The sequence below is a fragment of the Schistocerca piceifrons genome, chromosome 2 (assembly GCF_021461385.2).
Source record: "Schistocerca piceifrons isolate TAMUIC-IGC-003096 chromosome 2, iqSchPice1.1, whole genome shotgun sequence".
Taxonomy (NCBI): domain Eukaryota; kingdom Metazoa; phylum Arthropoda; class Insecta; order Orthoptera; family Acrididae; genus Schistocerca; species Schistocerca piceifrons.
Genome location: NC_060139.1, coordinates 453,497,627 through 453,519,326, shown reverse-complemented (window position 1 = coordinate 453,519,326; position 21,700 = coordinate 453,497,627). Strand labels below are relative to the sequence as shown.

The 21,700-nt window shown below is 39.9% G+C and overlaps 1 protein-coding gene across 5 annotated transcripts in view; it reads right to left on the bottom strand.

Moving 5' to 3' along the window:
• Nucleotides 1–420: 420 nt before the first annotated feature.
• The window catches only part of LOC124776215 (kinesin-like protein KIF20B), a 39,312-nt gene continuing 18,032 nt past the window's right edge, over nt 421–21,700 (bottom strand). For all 5 annotated transcript variants that reach the window (XM_047251067.1, XM_047251068.1, XM_047251069.1 and 2 more), the window contains one exon: nt 421–7,455. In XM_047251067.1, the coding sequence (XP_047107023.1) occupies nt 5,212–7,455 (2,244 nt within the window). In that variant the 3' untranslated portion in view covers nt 421–5,211. The remainder of the gene's footprint in view (nt 7,456–21,700) is intronic.

The window sequence follows — 21,700 nt, the reverse complement described above, 5'->3', positions numbered from 1 at the left end:
GGTTCCAGCATTTTGTTCCACATATTCAATTTATGTTTGTCGAGTTGCACTTTTGATTTTACTTTCTCATTTCCATATGTTCATTACACCTGAAACTTAAGATAACATTAGCACTTGGTCCAGTTTTACCTTTGATCCCAGTTCATTCCACCACATAATTATATTTCTACATAATTTGAATAACACTTAAATATTCCAAATACTTTTAGATGTAATTCCTTCTCTAAATAAAAATGTAATTATGTGAAGTTATTGCAGTCAGTAGCTCTATGAAATAAAGACAGCCTATGCGGATGGTGAACTCAGTAATATACAATATTAAGCTTGAGAACTCTTCATTGTCCTGGAGGTCTCCTCAAGAGCTGGATTCACTTTTTTGGTTTAATCAGTGTGTAATATGAAATAACAGGTACACCTTAATACTTCTCATTGCAGATTTATTACATTCAGTGACATAGATGCTGTGTCACGAAACTTCCAATCCATAGTGAGTTCCACCTCCAAAAAGTCCTCTCTTATATACATTTTATGACAACAGTAACATTGTTAGTACAAATTTTATGAGTCACAATTAAAAAAACTGTCACATCTTGTTAACTGAACACACAGATGGAAATGGTACAATCACTACTGTGATTCGTATAGGCAGATAGCTTTTTTATCATATAAATTTACATCAATTATGCAACACAGACAACACTTTTTACAATTTTGTTAATTACACAATAAATAAGTTAGGTACAGCATTCCTATCATGCTTCTGATGTTCAATTAAACAGATGTTTTCATCAGTGTTAACAGAAGTTCTGGCATTTAAACAGAAATTAAGTTAGATGTTTGTTTATAGTTAGTGACAATGACTCAAAATTTCTCAAAATTTTCTATTGCGAAAATTAGTGAATATTGTTACATACGTAGATCATACGAATTAACAGTAGCAATACACGAGATAAGCTAAGCTATGTCTGATGTATTTTGGCTGATAATTGAAAATCAGCTCCTTGAAACATTTTCACCATCTGGTAGTTACAACAGAATGTGACAGTTTCAGAAGTTCCTACCAATTTACCAAGTTCTGTAGGTTTAGTGTACTGCTGTTTCAAGATCATGTACATTACATATCATTTACAAGGTTGGAATTACTGGTGCGAACATAGTGTTTACATTATAATTAATCTGTTAATTAAAATCTGAACAATTACATGTCCTAAATGAAGGAAGAGTTGTGGTATCGATCGGTGCAGCAAACCTCAAACTGCTCTGTTATATATCAGATGGGTATCCTGCAGTTATATAACGGGTAGCACGTATCTTAAGCCCTCTTTCCACACTGTTCTTATAAACTATTGTTAATAATTATTTTCATGGGGAGGATTGGTCTAAGAATATGGAAAAATGTTTAAATCATGTCAATTTTTTGTTTTTGAAAAAGAAATTTTTTGTAACATTGCATATCTGCGAAATTGCTTGTCTGCAGCCATATTTACAAATACCTATTTAAAGCTGCACCACTTCAAATAACCAAAGCAACTCACAATATTGAATTCTGACAGCAGATTAAATCTAGTTCGATCTCTGCTTTGCAAATATGCAAAGCAGTGCAATAAGGGTTAAAGCTACAGAGGTGATTTGGTCATAATTAGCATAGATAAACATTTTGAATAGGCAGCCATTGAAGTAACTAAACCAGATATCTATCAGGACACCATTCACCTACTTTTAATGTGGACAATTTCTTTCACACACTAACTGAAGTTCTAAAAACAGTCTCAACCCCCCAAACGTCACATAATATATGGAGACATGAATATTAACAACAGTGTTGAGGGCAAAATTAATGATAACATTCTAAACATTTTGCGTGGTACAAATGGTATACACTGCTACGAGTGCATCGAAAAGTTCAACATCAGTTTTAGAACATTGTCTTACAGATACTGACGGGGAAATGTGTAAAGTGTTTATATCAGATCTTTGTCTTTTGGATCATTACTGTTTGATAATAAAGCTAAAGACAGGCTTGGTAAAACCCGCAAGGCTACAAAAGGTCTTTCTCGGAAGTAAAACACACACATTTCCTAGGGCACTGGCAAATTACATCTGGGATCAAGTGTATATGGAAAACAATTAGATGTTAATTCTCTAACTTCTGCATGATTTTTACAAGAATTTTTGAGGAGACATATCGAAAAATAGCTATTTCGACAGCAGCAGATAAGGTAAATAAATTGACAACTGCAGGTATTACAACATCCTCCCAGATACTAAAATTTCTAAATTCTTTACAATAGTACTACATTAATTTACAGTTCCTAACTTATTATCACAGATTATAAAATATACAGAAGGGTACTGCCTGTTTTAAAAACATCATTCAACGACATAAAATGCAGGAAAGTAGTACAGGATATTGCCAAAAAGAAAATAGGTGTGGGATGTTATAAAAGAAGAAACTGTGAAAGCCAAGTATAAAATCAAACATTGAAACAATAATTATCAAATTTTGTAAATGATTATTTCTCTGGGACTGCAGAGAAGTTACAGCAAAAACTTCCCATAACTCACAGTGACTTAGAAAACAGTACAATGTTTCCCCACAACAGAGCAAGAAGTCAGGAAGACAATACAATTAATAAATAAGACTGAAGACATAGATAAGGTTCCAATCCGTTCAGAAGGCATGCATAGATCAGATGCAAGTCTCATTACCAATCATCATATACGAGTACTTTAGTTAAAGATTTTTCTGGAGTGCCTGAAGCGTCACCCTTGCTAAAGAAATGTAATTCAGAAAGTGTTTAAAACTACTGACCAATTACACTACTGCTTTTGCTGGCCATTACAAGTTCCACAAAAATGATAGGGAACATGTGTTTCTCAGGGTAGTGTCTTGATCCAATTCTGTTGTTGATATATCAATGAACTTCTAGACAGCACAAGACATGGATAAAAAATTCTATTCTGATTAGGCAGTATGTAATAAGTTAGCACTGAACATAAAAAAAACAGTTTTCATTTCAGCATAAAGAATGAAAACAACCCATATTAAGCATAAATGATAAATCTAGATATTGCTTAATAAACAAAGTTTTTAGGTGTGAAAATTGCCAGCTAACATGGAATGAGCACACAAGAGTCTGGCAAAATAAAAATAAATAATTGCCATCAGCATGTTACGCTCTTAGAGTTCTAGCATCAGTGTGTAACAGCCAACGTCTTGTGGTAACGTACAGTGCCTACATGTGTGGGATTCTTTTCTGGAGAATGAAGATACAAAATAGACAATTTTTAACTGTAGAAAAGAGCTGTAAGAATAACTGGTACAAGTTTCACACTCTCTGTAAAGAGCATCCTAACTGTGCCAGTCGAGTACAACTATCAAACTGTGGTGGATATAAAGGAAAATAGTACCAAGTTTGTCACTAATAGTTTTATACATAATCATGGAATAAGCATCAGTTTGGACTTTACAACAGTAATAATGTCTCGTCATGTCCTGAGTTCAACATCTCACTCATCTTGAGGGGATGCTGACTCAGCTTTTGAGGCAAACTGAGGAGTGTAGTTGAATGTGTGTGGGCATGGAGTCTGCTGGAGATGTACAAGGGACACCACAGCATCTTCACTGTGCAGCAGGTATCACTAAGTTTGGCAATTAATAACAGAATTGAGATTTATATTATGAATTGCCTGAAACAAATGTGTAAATCAAGAAACACTGTACAACAGGGACCAACTGAATGGGGCAGTACAGCAGTTAATATGCAGGCCTCAGATTCTGGAGAACAGAGTAGCTACTTCTGGTCATCCTGATTTTTGGATTTTCTTCCTGTATCATTTAGGCAGATGCCAGAATATCTCCTTAGTCAAGGTGATGACTAGTCACGTGTCCTATCCTCATAGAGCATGTTGTGTACTTGGTGTATTGTATATTTTGAGCTATTGATTTGTATTGTATTATGTCGACAATTTCTGTATCATTGTGATAAGATCCCTGGATGAAAAAAGGAACTACACTGTTTACTGATACTACTATTTTCATTTGGGTAACACTTAACCATTGCATAGAAATGTAGGCGCTATTACGCAAGTTTGATTTGCAAGAGGTTTTCAGCAGATCTACAAAGTGTAGGTGGAAAACACGATTTCCAAATCTAGGTTTAAAGGTTTCTTTATGGCATATTTTTTAATTTCGTACAAGAATCCCTCACAATGCCTTACAGCCTTTCACTGTTACATTATCTGTAAGAACTCAAATGTCACCTAATTTTGTGATTCTGTATAAAGCATTCTGTGGAATAAATAGATACTTTTCTTGAAAGACTGGCTTCACAACAAATTGTTGCACAGGCCCTGAGGGAGAAAACAAAAAGTTTTCCTCATATCTGATGTGGTCTCCATATTCTATCTGAGATCCCCAGTCTAAATACCATGACACAGAGGTTTTTGCTGAAAAATTACAAGGATTTTCCATCTAATCACTGCTAATTTATTTCTGTCTGTCTTTCAATGAAACTTTTCAAAACATTCAACTATGCACTTTCTAGCCTGATGAAACCATCAATTAATAGAAAAGAATTTTAAAATTAAATGTATATATTTATTGCTGCACTGGTAGATTAGCTACAGAGAAAGAGAGCAAGATTTTTTTCCCCCAACTATCTGATGAGAAATTAATGCTGGTAGAAATCAACATCACAAACTACAGCAATTTTTGTCATCATCCATTAACTTTACAATAATATTATGGAAATAGTTTGTTACAAAACTTTTTTGTTGGAAAGTCACAAAATCAACTCTGCATTCCAACTACAGTGGCAACACAATACAAACATTTGCACCGACAATAAAAACTGCTTACAAGTATACTACTGGAAATACACACCTTATTTAATACAATCAACACAGATTTTATGTCCATATTTTACAGCAACTCCTTTCAGCATTTTGTACAAAATAAAATTTTAATGTCTATTTACATTTATGTACAGTCAATGTAAGGAATGAATTTAACTGAAACGAAGCGGATGTTACAAAAGAATAGTATGTGTATACTAAAACTGATCTTACATATGTAAATCTGAAAGAATATAGAAGTAAGTCACAGATAAGATAAGCTCCCAGAAAGAAAGTCTATATTCTCAGTTCTGTAAAAGCATAAAAACATCTGTTCCACAACTATTTTACAAACAATATTTACCCTTCTCACTATTAGTCATCAATTACCACAATATCACTGTCATCCTGACTAATTACATCACATGCTTCTATTGAGTCTATTGAGTTTTGTTCCAAACTGTCATTTTCCTCTTCAGTCATTTCTGTCTTTACATCACAATCATCAACATCATCAGAACTGTCATCAACATCACCATGATGAGAAACATGTGAACCAATTCTTTCAACTAATGAGCTATTGTCCATACCCAGCTCTTGCAGAAGAGATTTTCTGTTTTCTTCCAACATAATGAAATCCTCTTTTGCCTCTTCAATCTTTTCAGTTAGCACTTGATTTTCCACATTTTTATTATGAAGTTCCTTTGTTAGTGCTGCCAACTGCTTCCTTAAAGTATCAACCAAATCTCCTCCATCTGTGTTCTGCACTTCAAGTTGTGATTTTAATAGGTCTATTTCTTGTTTGAATGATTTTTTTGTTTCTTTCAGTTGCGCATGCAAGAGTTTCACTTCATCTTGTGCATTCTTCAATTTCTTTTCATAAAAATCTCTTAACTGTTGTATGCGAAAGTTCCCCATGTCTACTTCATCCTCAGTAGCAGACTTCACTTGTTTCTGCCAGAAATCTTCAGTTCTCTGCAGTAACAAAGAAAATTCTGCTGTAAGTTCTTCACGCACATGGGCATCAATCTCCCTGGCTCGCTGCTTTTCAGACTCCAACTGCCTTGCAAGTTCTCTGCTACTTTCACATTCCCTTTCTAGCTGCTGCTGCAACTTCTTGATAATCGGTAAATGGTTGCAGTCATTTACCTGAGTCACAAAAGATGCAGTAAGTGTGTCATTGCACTTCATCAGGCTAGCTTTACTATTCAGCATACTCGTAGAATTCATACATGAAGTATTTTGTGGTTCAACTAAAATTTGCCTTGCAAGTGCAGAAAACTTTAAAACATTAACTGTTTCAAGATACATCACTGGATCAAAAGTAATGTTTACTATCATTGCAATGCCTTGATTTCCAGTCAATGCGTACTGGAATACCTGCGTCAGTTTTGAATCTCTAAATGGCACCCTCATTTTTCGTTGTGACCTCTGATTATCCCTAATAATCGACAGACATCTACCTAACACATACAGAGACGTGTTTATATTTTGAGATTCTCTTAACCGATTTCCTACATTAAGAGTTTTTTTCACTCTTTCTGTACCTGCTAAATCGACACAAGAAAAAACACTTACTTTCACTGGTTGAGGGTTCTCTGAATTCAATACACGCACCATTTTTATAGAAAACACACAGTGAGATCTGCTAGAATCTGTATTTAATGCTGTGGCAGCTTTCTGTAAATTATTTTTCCCAGTTAAATATATCCGGTAAGCTTCATCTGGTGATGACACATAAACTTGGTGAATGTCTTTAATATACGCCAAACCATTCACATAACCTAAAGAAAGTGGCTTCCTTTTTACATCACAGCCACTTGAAATGTCCAATAGGTCATATATTACTTCATTATGTATCTCATAGAAGGATACCCACAAGCTGAATGTTACACTCTTCTCATCTTCTAGGTTCAGAATAACCTCGTCCAAATGTGATTTCATAGCCTGAAATGATGGGGAACTGAAGTCTACATTTGTTTTTAAATTGCTAACAACAGCTGACTCCAAGGGATACAAATTATTCAGTGGCACTGTACATCCAAGCAAATGATCCCTAACACTGAGTTCCTCTTGTTGCTTTGCTTCATCCAGGCGAATCACATTTTCCAGTCTGTATGGCTTATACTGGCAGTCAGTACACAGTCTTCCTTTAAGAGCACTAAATATCATGTTTATTGATTGTGGTATGATTCCAGGATTCTCAGTTGTCCCCTGTATAGTATAGGTTTTTCCAGCATTAGTTGCCCCATATGCAAACAGTAGACAGTTCTCTCCTCTTAAGAAACATTTTAATGGTTGTAAACATGTTTCTCTGAACAACTGCTTTTGAGTTGATTTAGGACCAAAAATTTTTGAAAATTTGTATTGGTGTTTAACAGTATTACCCACTGACTTAAGGCTACAATTTACAACAGATTCAGAGGAAACATCTGCTGTTAATGTCATTTCATCAGTAACAGTGAATTTTGATGCATCACTGCAGTTTCCACTTGGTTTTATTCTCAGATACACTTTTGGAAAACTTTCCTTCTCAGATTCCTCCAAAAGAGGAAGTATGTTCTTTGGATTCACCCGGCATATGGGCCTTCCCATCAGTCTTGACTCCAGATATGATGCCTGAAAAAATATTAATACCCATTCAACTTCACTTCCGTATCTAAAAGGCATATTAACTGATTACTACAGTCTTAGAAATATACACAATAATCACACAAAAAAAAAAAAAAAAAAAAACACGACACTACCACTTAAGGAGTAGCAACCAGTACAAATTAATTTATCTGACATGTACATAAATATCCACAAAAGATTATTATGGACTTAGCAACAGCCAAGTGTGAATTTAACAGATTTAAGGAATTCAACGCAATTGTCATATTTGCAGTTCTGTTAAATTTTATCCTCTTAATGTATTACACAGTTTAAAGGGGAAAATATGATTCAGTTCTTCCGCATGCAGCCTAAAACCACAGCCTCATTTCAAAATGGAATTTATCTTTTGTCTTTCCGTTGAAATCTAGTGATTAGTACTATAATATCATTTTTGTTTGTAATTAAAAAATGTAAAAACGTGATAAATATCAAATGCTATTGAATAACTTGTATGTAATTACGATTGAAATTTTCCATAATATGTGGAACTTTGATGTTTAATTCCATTCTCTCTCTTTTTTCCTGTGTTTTTTTTCATCACTCTCCAAAAACTGAAAGCTTAATGTGCAACTGTCTATTTGCTGTAGCAAACTATCTTTTTCATAATTGTTAAAACAATGAGAAGTCCTAGATTATATTATATAACTTATTTTGAAACAGATTCTGGACTACTTGTATTCAAACGTTTTGGAAGTGTGCACTGGATGGACTCATTTTAACTACTGTCCATGATCCCTGTTAAAGCAAACCATGTACAGAAGCCTAAATTTTGTTCCAATAAGAGTACTAACCTGCCAGCATTAACTGGCATCTATTAGCAAGAAATTGTAGAAATCACCTATAGAGGTGTGTTAGTTATTTGCAATATTCTGATTTATTGGACAAACAAATCAGATATTATGTTAGCTGACAAGCAACACCACATTTTAGGCTCAAAAGAACTCCAACATGAATAAGTTGTGAACTATTTTAAAATAACACGCACTCAAAACTGTACTGAACAAATATTTGCCAACATTGTAGTGAACACATTACCTGTGTTACAACTACAGAGCACGAGTGCACAAAGGTAGGTAGGTAGGTTTGTTTGTTTGGATATAAAGGGAACAAACTACCAGGGTCATCGATCCCTTTTCCTGACGCAAGCAAGGCTCAAGGTACAAAAAACACCCAACGTACGTTTGAGAAGGTAAAAGGGGGGAAAGGAATGGGGAACCACACCTAAAAAGGAAACGAATGGGACACACAAAAATCAGGGAAAACATACACCACACAGAAAAGTAGAAGGTAATAAAACCATGGAGCAGATGGTCTCGGCTGGCTGATCACAATAATAAAAGAGGATGAGCCAGCCACTCTGCAATACATTAAAATGTCCACCCCAAAAAGACAAGGAGAGATGAACATATGTAGGGAAAAGATGACCACCAAGACAAACAAATGCAAAGAAAGTGTGACAGAGTTAAAATGGAGGGAGGGTGGCTGCCTCAGAGAGAAGGCTAAATGCCCACACTTAGATGGTACAATAAGAAAACCCCTCATGAATAAAACGTAAAACTAAATCTGCTGTTGAAGCATTGTCGCCCAACAACGAAGGTAGGGTGCTGGAATCGTTAAAAAGTCTGTCGCAGAGGGGCTAAAAGTAGGCAGTCCAGCATGAGATGCACAACCGTAATTCGTGAGCCACAGCGGCACCGAGGTGGGTCCTTGCGACCGAGGAGGTAACCATGCGTCAGCAATGTATGACCAATGCAGAGCTGACAGAGAACCACAGAGTCCCTGCGAGAGGTGCGCACGGAGGTCTTCCACACATTCGTAGTTTCCTGAATGGCACGCAGCTTGTTGTGCATATTGAGGTTATGCCATTCCGTCTCCCAAAGCCGCAAAACTTCATGGCATAATACTGAATGCAGATCAGTTTCAGAGAAGCCGATTTCTTAAGCAGTTTCCGAGTAGCCTGTTTGGCCAGCCTGTCGGCAAGTTCGTTGCCTGGGATTCCGATGTGACCTGGGGTCTATACAAACATCACTGAACGACTGGACAGTTCCAGGGCATATATGGACCCCTGGATGGTCACTACCAAAACATGACAAGGGTAGCACTGGTCAATAGCTTATAGTCTGCTCAAGGAGACAGTACACAGGAGAAATGTCTTGTCTGGGCATGAGCGGATGTGCTCAAGAGCATGAGATACGGCTGCCAGCTCTGCAGTGAAAACACTGCAGCCATCTGGTGAGGAGTGCTGTCCTATATGTACTCCATTAACATAGGCAAAGCCAACGTGACCATCAGCCATTGGTGTAAACCACTTCATGGCCCCAGTACATGTCGAGAATCGAGAGGAAGTGGCAGCGGAGAATCAGAGTTACACGAGTCCTTAGGGTCACGTGAAAGGTCCAGGCGGCCGCGGCCTAGATGTACACCATGGAGGTGTTCGTGAATGAACCTCAAGTGTAGGTGGTACAGGCAACGACTCCAATTTGGAGAGAAGGGAACGCACACAAACTGCAATTATAAGCCCTGACCTGCGCCACTGATTAGGGAGATGAACCGCTGTGGGTGGGAAAGGATACGGCAATTTGGATGCGCAGGAGAACTACAAACGTGTGCAACGTAACTGGAGAGCAACTGCACACACCTAAGGCCGTGTCCTACATGAGCAACAAAAGTGACAGACAGCTTCAGGCGACAAAACACAGCTGCAGGTATAGTTACTGAAGTGTCCTACATGGGCGACGTCGGTGTCACTTTCTGTCTCCCGCTGCAACTGGCGACATTTGAATTTTGTCGCTGCAGCACGCACGACAGAGAGAGACAGCCAAACGTCTTCTTGGCAAAGCAGTGGAGCGGACGCGACGACAGCTATAAATTACTTAACATCCAATTTTAAGAAAACTATTTGGCGAAAAAAAATTGATTCTTCCACATCTTATAGCTTGATATCTTTAAACAATAAAGGTCTGAATTTATTTTCGTTATTCATCATAGTTACTGTGCTGCACGAAATTGGGTACATGGCTGCACAAAATTTTTAAGAATTTGCAGAGGTAAAAATTACACTGCATAGACTTTCCGTATAGTTCATTTAAGGCCATACATTATTGCATATGAAATATAACCAATATATCTAAATTGTCTTTAAAGTTGAGATAGGAATGATATTCTCTTTTCATTCTTGAGATATTGGTTGTTATACCTGCGGACAGATTGCTTGCGGCACGTCCAAACCTTTCCTGCGCTTTGGGAATCAAGTGGTCATGAAAATCGTCTTATCTCATAAACGGTTCAAGATATCGAAACAATGAAAATGACAGCACGCAGAAAGGACTATTTTGTCATATCAGTAACACTCAACACATTTTGTAAACGCAGGAGCAGAGCGAAAACAAGACTCCCTATAAATTACAACATGAAGTTTTGTCCAAATTTTCATAGCCAAACAAAGGGAGAGAAACAGGTAAACAGGGGTATCAAAGTGACCGCTAGTTTAGCATGAAAATATTGAACTGCTTGTAAGTAAACAGGGTAATGAATGAAAACTTAATAAGCTGAGGAAAAATTGAAATATTTGACGAAAAGCTGCTGCCAAGCTATGTAAATGAAGTGTCAAAAATTTCATCTGTTCAGACCTAGCTATTTTGCACATTGGTGCAGTATTTAAATGTCAAAAAGCTCCCTTCGAATCAAGTACACTAGGAAAGTGAACGAGGAGTCAGTAAGATCATGCTTTCTGAATAAACCTCTAAATTAAAAATGAAAGAAATCAGTCAAATATTTTATGAAATGATTTGTGTAAAAGAAATAAGTAGATCAGAGAAATGTTCTACATGCTTTTGAATTATGCTCGAAATCATGAACAGAAAATGAGGTGCACCAAACATTTCCCTAATAATTTTTTTTTTTTTCATACTTTTAGACAAATCAGTACACAAAACGTTTGACTTTCTTTTCAAAATTTTTGTATGTTTTACTTTTACAGACTACTTAGATTAATTGAAATGCTTGGCCTTAACATTGACTGCTGGTGAATTACGTTCGCAACATCAAATATCTGTAAAATTTCATGGTTCATTGTAATTTATTAGAAATTAAATGTGTGTGTGATGTACTGGGATAGGTGTGAAGATCTATTTCTTTGGCAAGGACTTAAAAATATTTAACATAAAACTTAGTACACAGAACTGTAACTCAGTCAGTAAAAATATAAGAATGGCCCAGAATCGAAGCCAGGACACTTTCGTAACACGTAATCACAACCTGTAATGCTACCTCTACACCACAGCTAATTATTGTTTACTGTTATCCATTTGTGTACTTATGTTTGCATGTAGCGCAGTCAGTCACATAGTAATCATTCCTCCACATTTATTAGCTGGTAAAATAACATTCATATTTAATTTATTGATGAGATAGTCAAATGCTCTTCTGCTCATTCAGGTGTATTCGAAGAATTTGTCTGGTGATCTTAATAGTTGATGATATTTATGAAATTCTCCATGGAGATTCCTCCCTTTGTAAATTTCACACACAGCATTCCTTTTCACTTCATTTTCTTAAAAGCAAACCTAATTCTGTAACCTTATTCTCCAGCTACAGTATTCAATACGTTAGGGACACCATTTTACAGAAAAAGCTGATTGGCTCTAAGCAGCCATCTTGTAACGCGACGTGGTCGCTAGTGCACAGGACACCCAATCTTTTTGCCCGATGCTGCTGCTTGTCACTGGAGTGTCACATATCCAGAAGTCTCTCGCTGTCGTTCGCTTCCTTCGCTCACATAGGACACGGCCTAACCTGTAATGTAGGGACTCTGGCCACCACCAGGACGTTGGTCACCAGACACTCACTAAAAGCTCCCGTCACAAGGCAAATGCCACATAGTGCACTCGGTTGAGTAAACGCAACGGTGAGGGCGACGCCGAACCATAAACCACACTCACATAGTTAAGGCGGGATTGAACAAGGGCCTGTAGAGCTGCAGCAGCGTAGAGTGATCTGCACCCCAGTTGGTGTTGCTCAGGCAGCGGAGGGCATCGAGTTGTTGCCAGCACTTTCTCCTTAAGCTGACGGAGGTGACGAAGCCAAGTCAATCAGGTGTTGAAAACCAGTCCTAAGAAATGATTTGTCTCCACTACAGTGAGTGGATCATCATTAAGGTAAAGTTCTGGTTCCGGATGAATGGTATGGTGCCGACAGAAGTGCATAACACACGACTTTGTGGCCGAAAAATGGAAACCATGGGCTAGAGCCCATGACTGCGCCTCATGGATGGATCCCTGTAGGTGCCACTCAGCAACACCTGTACTAGTGGAGCAGTATGAAATGCAGAAGTCGTCTGCATAAAGAGAAGGTGAGGGACAACCCTACAGCTGCTGGTAGATCATTAATGGCCACTAAAAACTGAAATACACTTAACACTGAGCCCTGCAGGACCCCATTCTCCTGAATATGGGAGGGAACTGTGGGAGGCACCAACTTCGACATGGAAAGTATGAAGGGACAGGGAACTGCGGATAAAACTCTAAAGCGGGCCTCGGAGACCCCACTCATATAATGTGGCAAGGATATGATGTCACCAGGTCGTGTCATACGCTTTTCGTTAAAAAAAAAAAAAAAAAAAAAAAAAAAAAAGAAAAAGTTTTTACCAGGTTTAAGCAGCAGAATGATGCTCTCCTGCCATTGTGATGGAAAGATGCCATCGCACCAGATCCAGTTGAAGATGATGAAGAGATGTTGCTTGTAGTCAGATGAGAAATGTTTAATCACCTGATCATGGATCCGATCTGGCCCAGCAGCTGTGTCGGGCCAATGTCCAAGGACACTGAGGAGCTCCCACTCCATAAATGGGGCGTTATAAGGTTAACTGTGGTGTGTAGCGAATGAGAGGACTTTCCATCTGCCGTTTGAGAGTGCGAAAGGCAGAGGGGGGTAAGTTCTCTGATGCAGAGGCTCGAGCATAGTACTCAGCAACTGCGTTTGTGTCTTTTGATAAGCTGGTGAGCGACTGCACGGAGCCTCTCAAAGGCTATGAGGTGCTCCAGGCAAGGGTGCAGCTAATGCCATTGTAGAGTTCACTAACACTCCTTAATTGCCTCAGCGACTTCCGGTGACCACTAAGGGACCATCTTTCGTGTTTTCCACCGCAATTGTTGTTGTCACCTGTTCAACCATCTCATCGATGTTACCGTATGGAGGAGAGTCAATGGTGACCACAAAGGTGAAAGTTTCCTAGTCTGCCTTGTTTAAAGGCCATCTGGACAGGCGTCCGTGGGCCTGATGGCGGGACAGTGACAGCAAGATGGGTAAGTGGTCACTACCACACAAGTCGTCATGTGCTCTCCAGTGGATAGATGGGAGAAACTTCCTGGCAGATTAAAACTGTGTGCCGGACCGAGACTCGAACTCGGGACCTTTGCCTTTCGCGGGCAAGTGCTCTACCAACTGAGCTACCGAAGCACGACTCCCGCCCGGCACTCACAGCCTTACTTCTGCCAGTACCTCGTCTCCTACCTTCCAAACTTTACAGAAGCTCTCCTGCGAACCTTGCAGAACTAGCACTCCTGAAAGAAAGGATATTGCGGAGACATGGCTTAGAGCTTCTGTAAAGTTTGGAAGGTAGGAGACGAGGTACTGGCAGAAGTAAGGCTGTGAGTGCCGGGCGGGAGTCGTGCTTCGGTAGCTCAGTTGGTAGAGCACTTGCCCGCGAAAGGCAAAGGTCCCAAGTTCGAGTCTCGGTCCGGCACACAGTTTTAATCTGCCAGGAAGTTTCATATCAGCGCACACTCCGCTGCAGAGTGAAAATCTCATTCTAGATGGGAGAAGTCCTGGGCTGCAAATGGATAAATCAATAGCTGAGTAACTACCACGAGCCACACTGAAATGTGTGGCGGCTCCAGTATTTATGAGGCAGAGGTCAAATTGAGACAGGAAAGTTTCGACATCTCTGCCTCTGCCAGTGAGCATGATGCCACCCCAAAAGGGGTTATGGGCGTTAAAAATCTACCAAAAGTAGGAAAGGTTTAGGGAGTTGATCAATCAGTGCAGTTAATACATTCAGGGGTACTGCACCATCTGGAGGAAGATATATGTTGCAGACAATTATTTCCTGCGTCATCTTTATTCTTGCAGCCACAGCTTCAAGAGGTGTTTCATGGGGCACAGTTTCACTACAGACTGAGTGTAGGACATAAACGCAAACTCCACCCGACACTATTATAGTCGCTACGGTTCCTGTAATATCCCTTATTGCCATGGAGGGCAGAGGTCCGCATTGCCGAGAACCAGGTTTCCTGGAGGGCAATGCAGAAAGCAGGTGTAAAGCTTAACAGTTGCAGTAGCTCAGCCAGGTGATGGAAAAAACTGCAGCAGTTCCACTGGAGGATGACGTTATCGTGAAGCTGGAAAGGAATGAAGAACGCAAGGATGCAGGTTATGCCTCAGGGTCACCTGCTACCACCGATGAGTGTTTGTATCCATTCCTATTGTGGACGAGACATCAGTGAGATCCAGGTCCTCACAAGACACTTAAATCTCCACCTCATCTTCAGGTGCAGAATTGGGACGGAGTGGTGGTGTTGGGGCCACCGGAGGGTCCTTTCTCTTAGCAGACTTCTTTGTTTGCTTGCCCTCTTGCTTCTCTTTAGGGGCTTGCTGGGAGGGCTTCTCCGTAGTAGTTTCAGGCACAGAGGAAGACAGTGAAGGTCTTCCTCCAACAGCTTTTGACTCCTTTACCCGCTGGCGAGTGTCCGCTGTGGCATTAGTGGAGACCTTGGAAGAGAGGGTCTCAAGGGACCACTTCCACATGAGAGGAGCTGGAGGAGGCTCTTGCTTCTCCAGCTGGGGGTAGGGGACCAATGTCCCCTGCATTTGGAGGGGCCTTGCTACCGACGTAGGTACTTTGGGAGCAACAGGAGATTTCTCCCCTACCACCAAGGGGGCGGATGTATTCTGAAGGCCCGGAGGAGCCACTGTTCGTAGCACAGAGTGTGGTACGACTGGTATTTGTGATGGTGATGGTAATGTAGCTGCAGCATATGTGGATGTCAACCAAACGGGTTGTAATCGTTTAAAGTTACATTTAGCCTGTGTGTAAGTCAACCAGTCCAGGGTCTTGTAATCCACGATTTTCCACTCCTTTTGGAGTACTGTGCAGTATGGAGAGCAGGGGGAGTGCTGCTCTCCACAGTTGACACAAATGGGAGGAGGCACATATGGAGTATCTGGATGCAGTGGACGTCCACAGTCTTGACACATGTGGCGCTGGAAGTGCAGCGGGAAGACATGTACCCAAATTTCCAGCACAAAGCACCACGTAGAGGGAGGGACGTATGGTTTAACATCACAGCGGTAAACTATCAATCACCCTCAAACGCCAAGATGAGTGCACAGGTAGCAACCCTGTTGTCTCTGGGTCCCCTGTAAATGGGCCAGATGAATTGAACACCCCGCTCTTCTAGACTGGTGCGGAGCTCATCATGCAACTGCAAGAGGTAATGATGGAAAATAATCCCCTGGACCATGTTGGGGCTTTTATGGGGAGCGACGGTAACAGAAATATCACCCAGCTGGTCACAAGCAATTAATGCCCAGGATTGGGCTGGGGATGCTGTCTGAATCAAGGCGGAAGCACTTCTTATCTTAGACAGCGCTGTCACTTCCCCAAACTTAACCTCAAGGTGTTCAACAAAAAACTGAGGCTTCATAGGAAGAAAGGAATCCCCGTCCATTCTGCGACAAACTAAATACCGAGGTGAATATGGCTCTCTTCTTTCTGTAGATCTATGTTACTCCCAGGGTGTAGCAAGGGAGGGAAATGATTAAGGTCATATCTGTCGTACCGTCACCAGCAAGAGATGACTTAGTCCGCTTCATTGCGGGTCATTCGGCCTGGTGCCACCCACTCCGGTCAGGGGTTCTCCCCACAGGTGCCACCCAGCCACAGCATAGGCCACCTGGCATAATGGCCATTGCAGGGAGTCCTGATCCCCCAGGGTGACAGATATTTACACCTTGGCATACATTGGGAGCTCAGGCATCAACAGTGCAATCCCTTTGTTCTCAGGGGGCTACCACCAAATGGGTACATGATGGCACCACCACAATGGACTAGCTACCATGCTGGATATTGTGCTTAGAATAATCCAGTATTGTCATGGGGGCGAAAGAGGACAGGAGACAATGGAAGAGGATGACATACCCAGGAAAGTGTCCGCGCCCAAATAGTTGAATTGCACATGGAGATGCAAAGCCATGACAAGAGGTTCATGAGATCGAATCTAAGGGCACTATGGATAACTTCCCCATATGGTCTGCACTTCTGTACAATTTGGGAAGTGGCAGGTCAAACCATAAAATGGGACCTGAACTTAAACGGCTGAAAAGTGAGAGACTCCTTTTAGTCACCTCTTACGACAGGCAGGGATACCTCGGGCCTCTTCTAACCCCCGGACACAAAGGGGGAGTGCACAAAGGTTTAGGACTTTTTGCCAGTTATGTAATAGTTTAAATAGCAAAAGAATGCCCTCTGTATTTTTTGCAGCCCTAATATTAATGGTTCCTTAAATAAGAAATATTTCTAATATATCTGTACATCCTAATGAACAATTTGGTAAATGTTAGTGATTGTGTGTAATACCAGTATGTACGCAACCAATTTGATTATTTTCCATAATGAAAATTGCAGAAGACAATAAGCATAAGCTCTAATGTGGTTTTACTGGACTAGCCAGTTTTAGGTAGATAGATACTGTAACAAAACATCTTCAGTTCACAGGTTTCTTTGCCTTTATCTGCTGTGCAAACGGCAATATTTGCTTTGACGAGTTTAACAACTTTAGTAGCAGATATAAGGAATGTAAATTTAACGGTAGAGATCATAAGTACATAGTTAATTAAAAACGCTCGGCCATAGCAAATGCACAAGACTGATGTTTTCACTCGACATTGTATTTCTCAACATCTGCAACAAATGAAAAGTATTGCACAGACAGGTGTTTGCACTTTGGTATTTACTGACCCATCAGTAAAGCAGATCAATGGGAGAACGTGACTCAGCCCAATAATTTGGTTGATAGGCATTCATTTAGTCACAGCATTAAATACAAAATGGCTGGGATCTTAAGTCCATAGCAAATATTAAAGTTGAGGGACTCATTTACGCAAAGTGATTGTATTCCCTTTGAATTTAAATGTTAGTGAAACTGGACAAAAAGGTTAAATCATTAAATTTAGAGTACTCTCTAATGAAACAACACCATAAAGAAAAAAGTATGAGGTTACTGGTAAAAGTGAGGCTTTCTTTACATACCGTGGTTAATGTGGTGTTACTATTGGGCAGTGGAGTTGTCCTACTGGCTAGTAACGCCATAAGTTCAGAAGTTGGAACAAGATTTATCCTAGGCACAACAAGTGATTTTTTGATTGGCCGTTTCACTCTGCTGATAGCAAGCATCGAACTTCTGCATGTCTGTTGATAACTGTATATGTGCATGACCCATTTATTAATCAGCCAACAGTTGACCTAAGCGTGGATTTTGAGAGTACTGCTTAGTGTTTGCATTCATCATATGGAAATGGAAAAAAATGGAAGGCAAAATATTGGCTACATGCAGTAATAAGTTCAAGACAGGTAAAAGGACAATTCAGTACGACATATGAAGAATTGAGATCACACATTTCGAAATTTTGGGAGTATACAAGAATGTCTATCAACAGTTTTCATACGTTACTCTAATCATTTCACCTCTTAATATTACTTACCTAAATGTTGTTGTTGATAGTATTTCAAGTATTAAAAGACCTTTAGTTACAGTAAGGTAAATAAATTTAAGAAAGAAAATACTTATATTTTAGGAAATATTTAACTGAACACAGGTTGAGATTTTGAGAATCTATTCATTAAATCAAAGAATGGAAAACCAGAATGGAATGTAACAATGTTATGAAAAGTATAATTGCTACTCACCATATAGCAGAGATGCCGAGTCGCAGATAGGCACTGTGTAAGTAACACAGGCCTCTCTTCAGACTATAAGATGTACAGCAGGAAGTCTGATACAGTAGTTTATCAGAATGGAGCTCCTAACAGGAGTACAAGTAGGAAGTATGAAGCAGACTTTACAAACGAAGTACTGCAGATATTGCTGTAGGTAGTAATACCACCATACGATTTGGATTGGACTGATGGTTTAAAGGGTAGAAACTAGAAAATCGGTTCAACAACTTGGGATTTTTAAATCAATAGAATGCTTCTACAAAGAACGAGATGGACATCAGAGACTACCATTAGTACACTTGCCTGGAATGAAGAAGACGAGAAGGATAAAACCAGCTATAAAGGAAAATCCAAGTAGCAATAGGCACGAGAAGTATGCGAGCCAAAAACAGCTTAAGGCCCATTGTGGCATGCCAAGTGGAGAGGCACACCATCTGCATCCAACCAGCAGGTCCCTGACGGTAATAAGAAACTGGCCACAGAGTTAGGTGAATAAAATGGTAAGGTCACTCTTAGATTAAAAGGTTGCTGAATGTAGAAGGATAAATTAATCTACAGGTGGGATCAGAACAGTCCACTGCCTAGGAGCAGAGGCCTCCTGGAGCTAAGACAGCAGCAGGAGTCAAACAGGCACCCCTCCCAAGGTCCGGGAAAGTCAAATAAGATTATACATGCTATTCTGTCAGATAAAGTAAAAAACTAGGTTCACAGCTTGAACTCCATGACACAATAGAGCAAGAATGTGACATATTCTAGGTGTAAATGATACAGCAACTGGTCACATGAGATCAGAGCCTGGTGCTTCGTCGTGGAACTATGCCAAGGCACTAAAGAATACCCATTTGTTGTATGGGTTGTTGGATTGTTCTGAGGATTTAAAATCCAAGGGGAGTTAGCTACTCCAATGACCTATTTTGAAAACGGAAAGTGGGTGGGTAGCTTTTAGATGATGAGGCTTGGACAAAGTGGATTGCTGGTTATATAATAATAACAGTGATTTCAGATTAATTGTTGGCACTATGGTGAATGATCAGGATACTAGAGAATGACTAAATGGCATGTAGTTTGTTCTACACTTGAGAGGAAGCATGGGTCCCAACAGTGGTTATATATCTTTCACAACTTTCCTTTTTGCATTTTTTTTTTATCAGTTTGCCTGACCAATTTTGGAGCCTTCTGAAGGTGATAAGCACATCCTTTGACAGATGTCACTTACGTTGCTAAGCTACTCCTCTGTGATTGAAACTGCTGCAACTATTTGATGGTTCCACCATGGTACAGGTTTCTGGTAATGGGGCCCAGAGGAGAGATGGACTACTGCTTCTGCAGCGTATAGTATTGCAGCAGAGTGGTATCTAAGGATAATTTCACTTCCTCCTTGCGTGGACAGTTCAGATTTTAAATAAATGGTTAAACTATGTCAATCGGCATTCTTGAAGTTCCAGCTTGCGCAGTTTTATGATGGGTGTTGGTATAGCAATGAAAAAGTTGCTAGAAAGCGATCACTGCCACAAAAATCATCAAGTGCTTACCAGTAAATGGGCAGTAAAAAAGCTAAGGCTACAGACTGATACATCAACAGATGAGATGGTACCAAATTCTGGACTAAAATGAAAATACCTGTTGTAGCACATTGTCAAATTTTGCAACTGCCTCAAAAATGCGTAGTGGGATTGAAATTCCTCAAGTGAATTGAGGTGGAGGCGGTTGCACAATCAAATCAGTGTTCAGTTGCTATCTTGCCTTCCCATGAGGAGATGGATAAATGTTACAGAGCATACTGTGTGTGTGTGTGTGTGTGTGTGTGTGTGTGTGTGTGTGTGTGTGTGTGTGTGTGTGTGTGTGTGTGTGTGTGTACGCATACACAGAGCTGCTTTCCGTGAAATATAGTCACATTGTAAACACACTTTCGTCCAAACCCAAAATCAGGGCTATCAGTGAAATATAACACCTAGCACTGAAAGGATGTTCATTACGAAAACCGATGTACAGCCAGAACAAAAGTGAATGTTTGGACAGAGTCTGCACCTATTTATACAAACACTGACTATTTCCGAAATACACAAACATTATAGACAGAAGATATTTCCAGAAATGATAAATATCAAATAACGTATAATTGCTGGTGGTTGGGTTTGAAATGGAGACCCTACATCACACCTGCCAGTGTTGTTAACCATTATGCCACACCGCATCCACCACTCGTGGGAATATTTATAGCAATTTGTTCTCTAAAACTGATCTCTCATAACAATGTATAAAAATCCTCTGATGCTCTCCCAGAGTGATCTGTTTCTGTCTCCGAATGTAACTGGCCTGCTAGGAATAAAGTTTCTTGTAGTGCCATACTAACTGTTGGCTGGAATGGTATTATGTGTATGTTCAGTGAGATGGTGGAAGTAGTTGTTTTAGTTCTTTTAGATAACAGCTGCCTTATTTTTCTCTTTTGGGGAGGGGCAGGAAAGGTGCGGGGGGGGAGTGAAAGCAGTGAAACTTTCATGCTTCAATGTCACCTGATAAACTAGCATAATTTCCGTAGATGGTGTTGGCGATCTGGTGCCATCTGATTACTAGATCCATCTTTCCATCTTGTTTCTTCTTTCCTTCCGTTTATTTTGGAGTTTTAGTTTCAGTCTGGATACGTCTGAGAGCCTCTAGAAAGCCTTGTTCCATGCATCTTCTCCAAAGTCTGGCTGTAGTCAGTGTGCAGTTATGGTGGTTTGTGGAGTGTGTCCAAAGGGAGGTAGCCCTCTACCATGCAGGATCTATGAAGAGGATTCCGATCTGCTTGGGGAGGGCAGGGGAGGCCAAGGCCCTTAAGGTAGATGTATGTATGACTGGCAGAACACCCTCTTTACCACAGTGGGGCATGCTCTTTGAACAGTTTTGGCATATTGCTGAAGCGGGAAGAGTGAGAGCTTTTTTGCTGTAGATGGTGCATTGGTTACTACTAGAGTAATTCATCATCTCTGCATGATGGAAGTGATCATATTGCTTCTAAGCCTTAAAGTAAATTAGTTGAGGGTTTTATATTCTTACATTCTGTATAGTTTTTTGAAGACATGGTCAAGTGACAACCAGGCAGATTGGGGACATGGATGTCAAATCACCCAGCTAATGTCACCCACTGTTCCAGATTTTCATGAATCTTTGTACATTTGCTTATATTTTTAAGATAAGAACAACCGAAATTTTTCTGGTCTCAGACTAAAACTT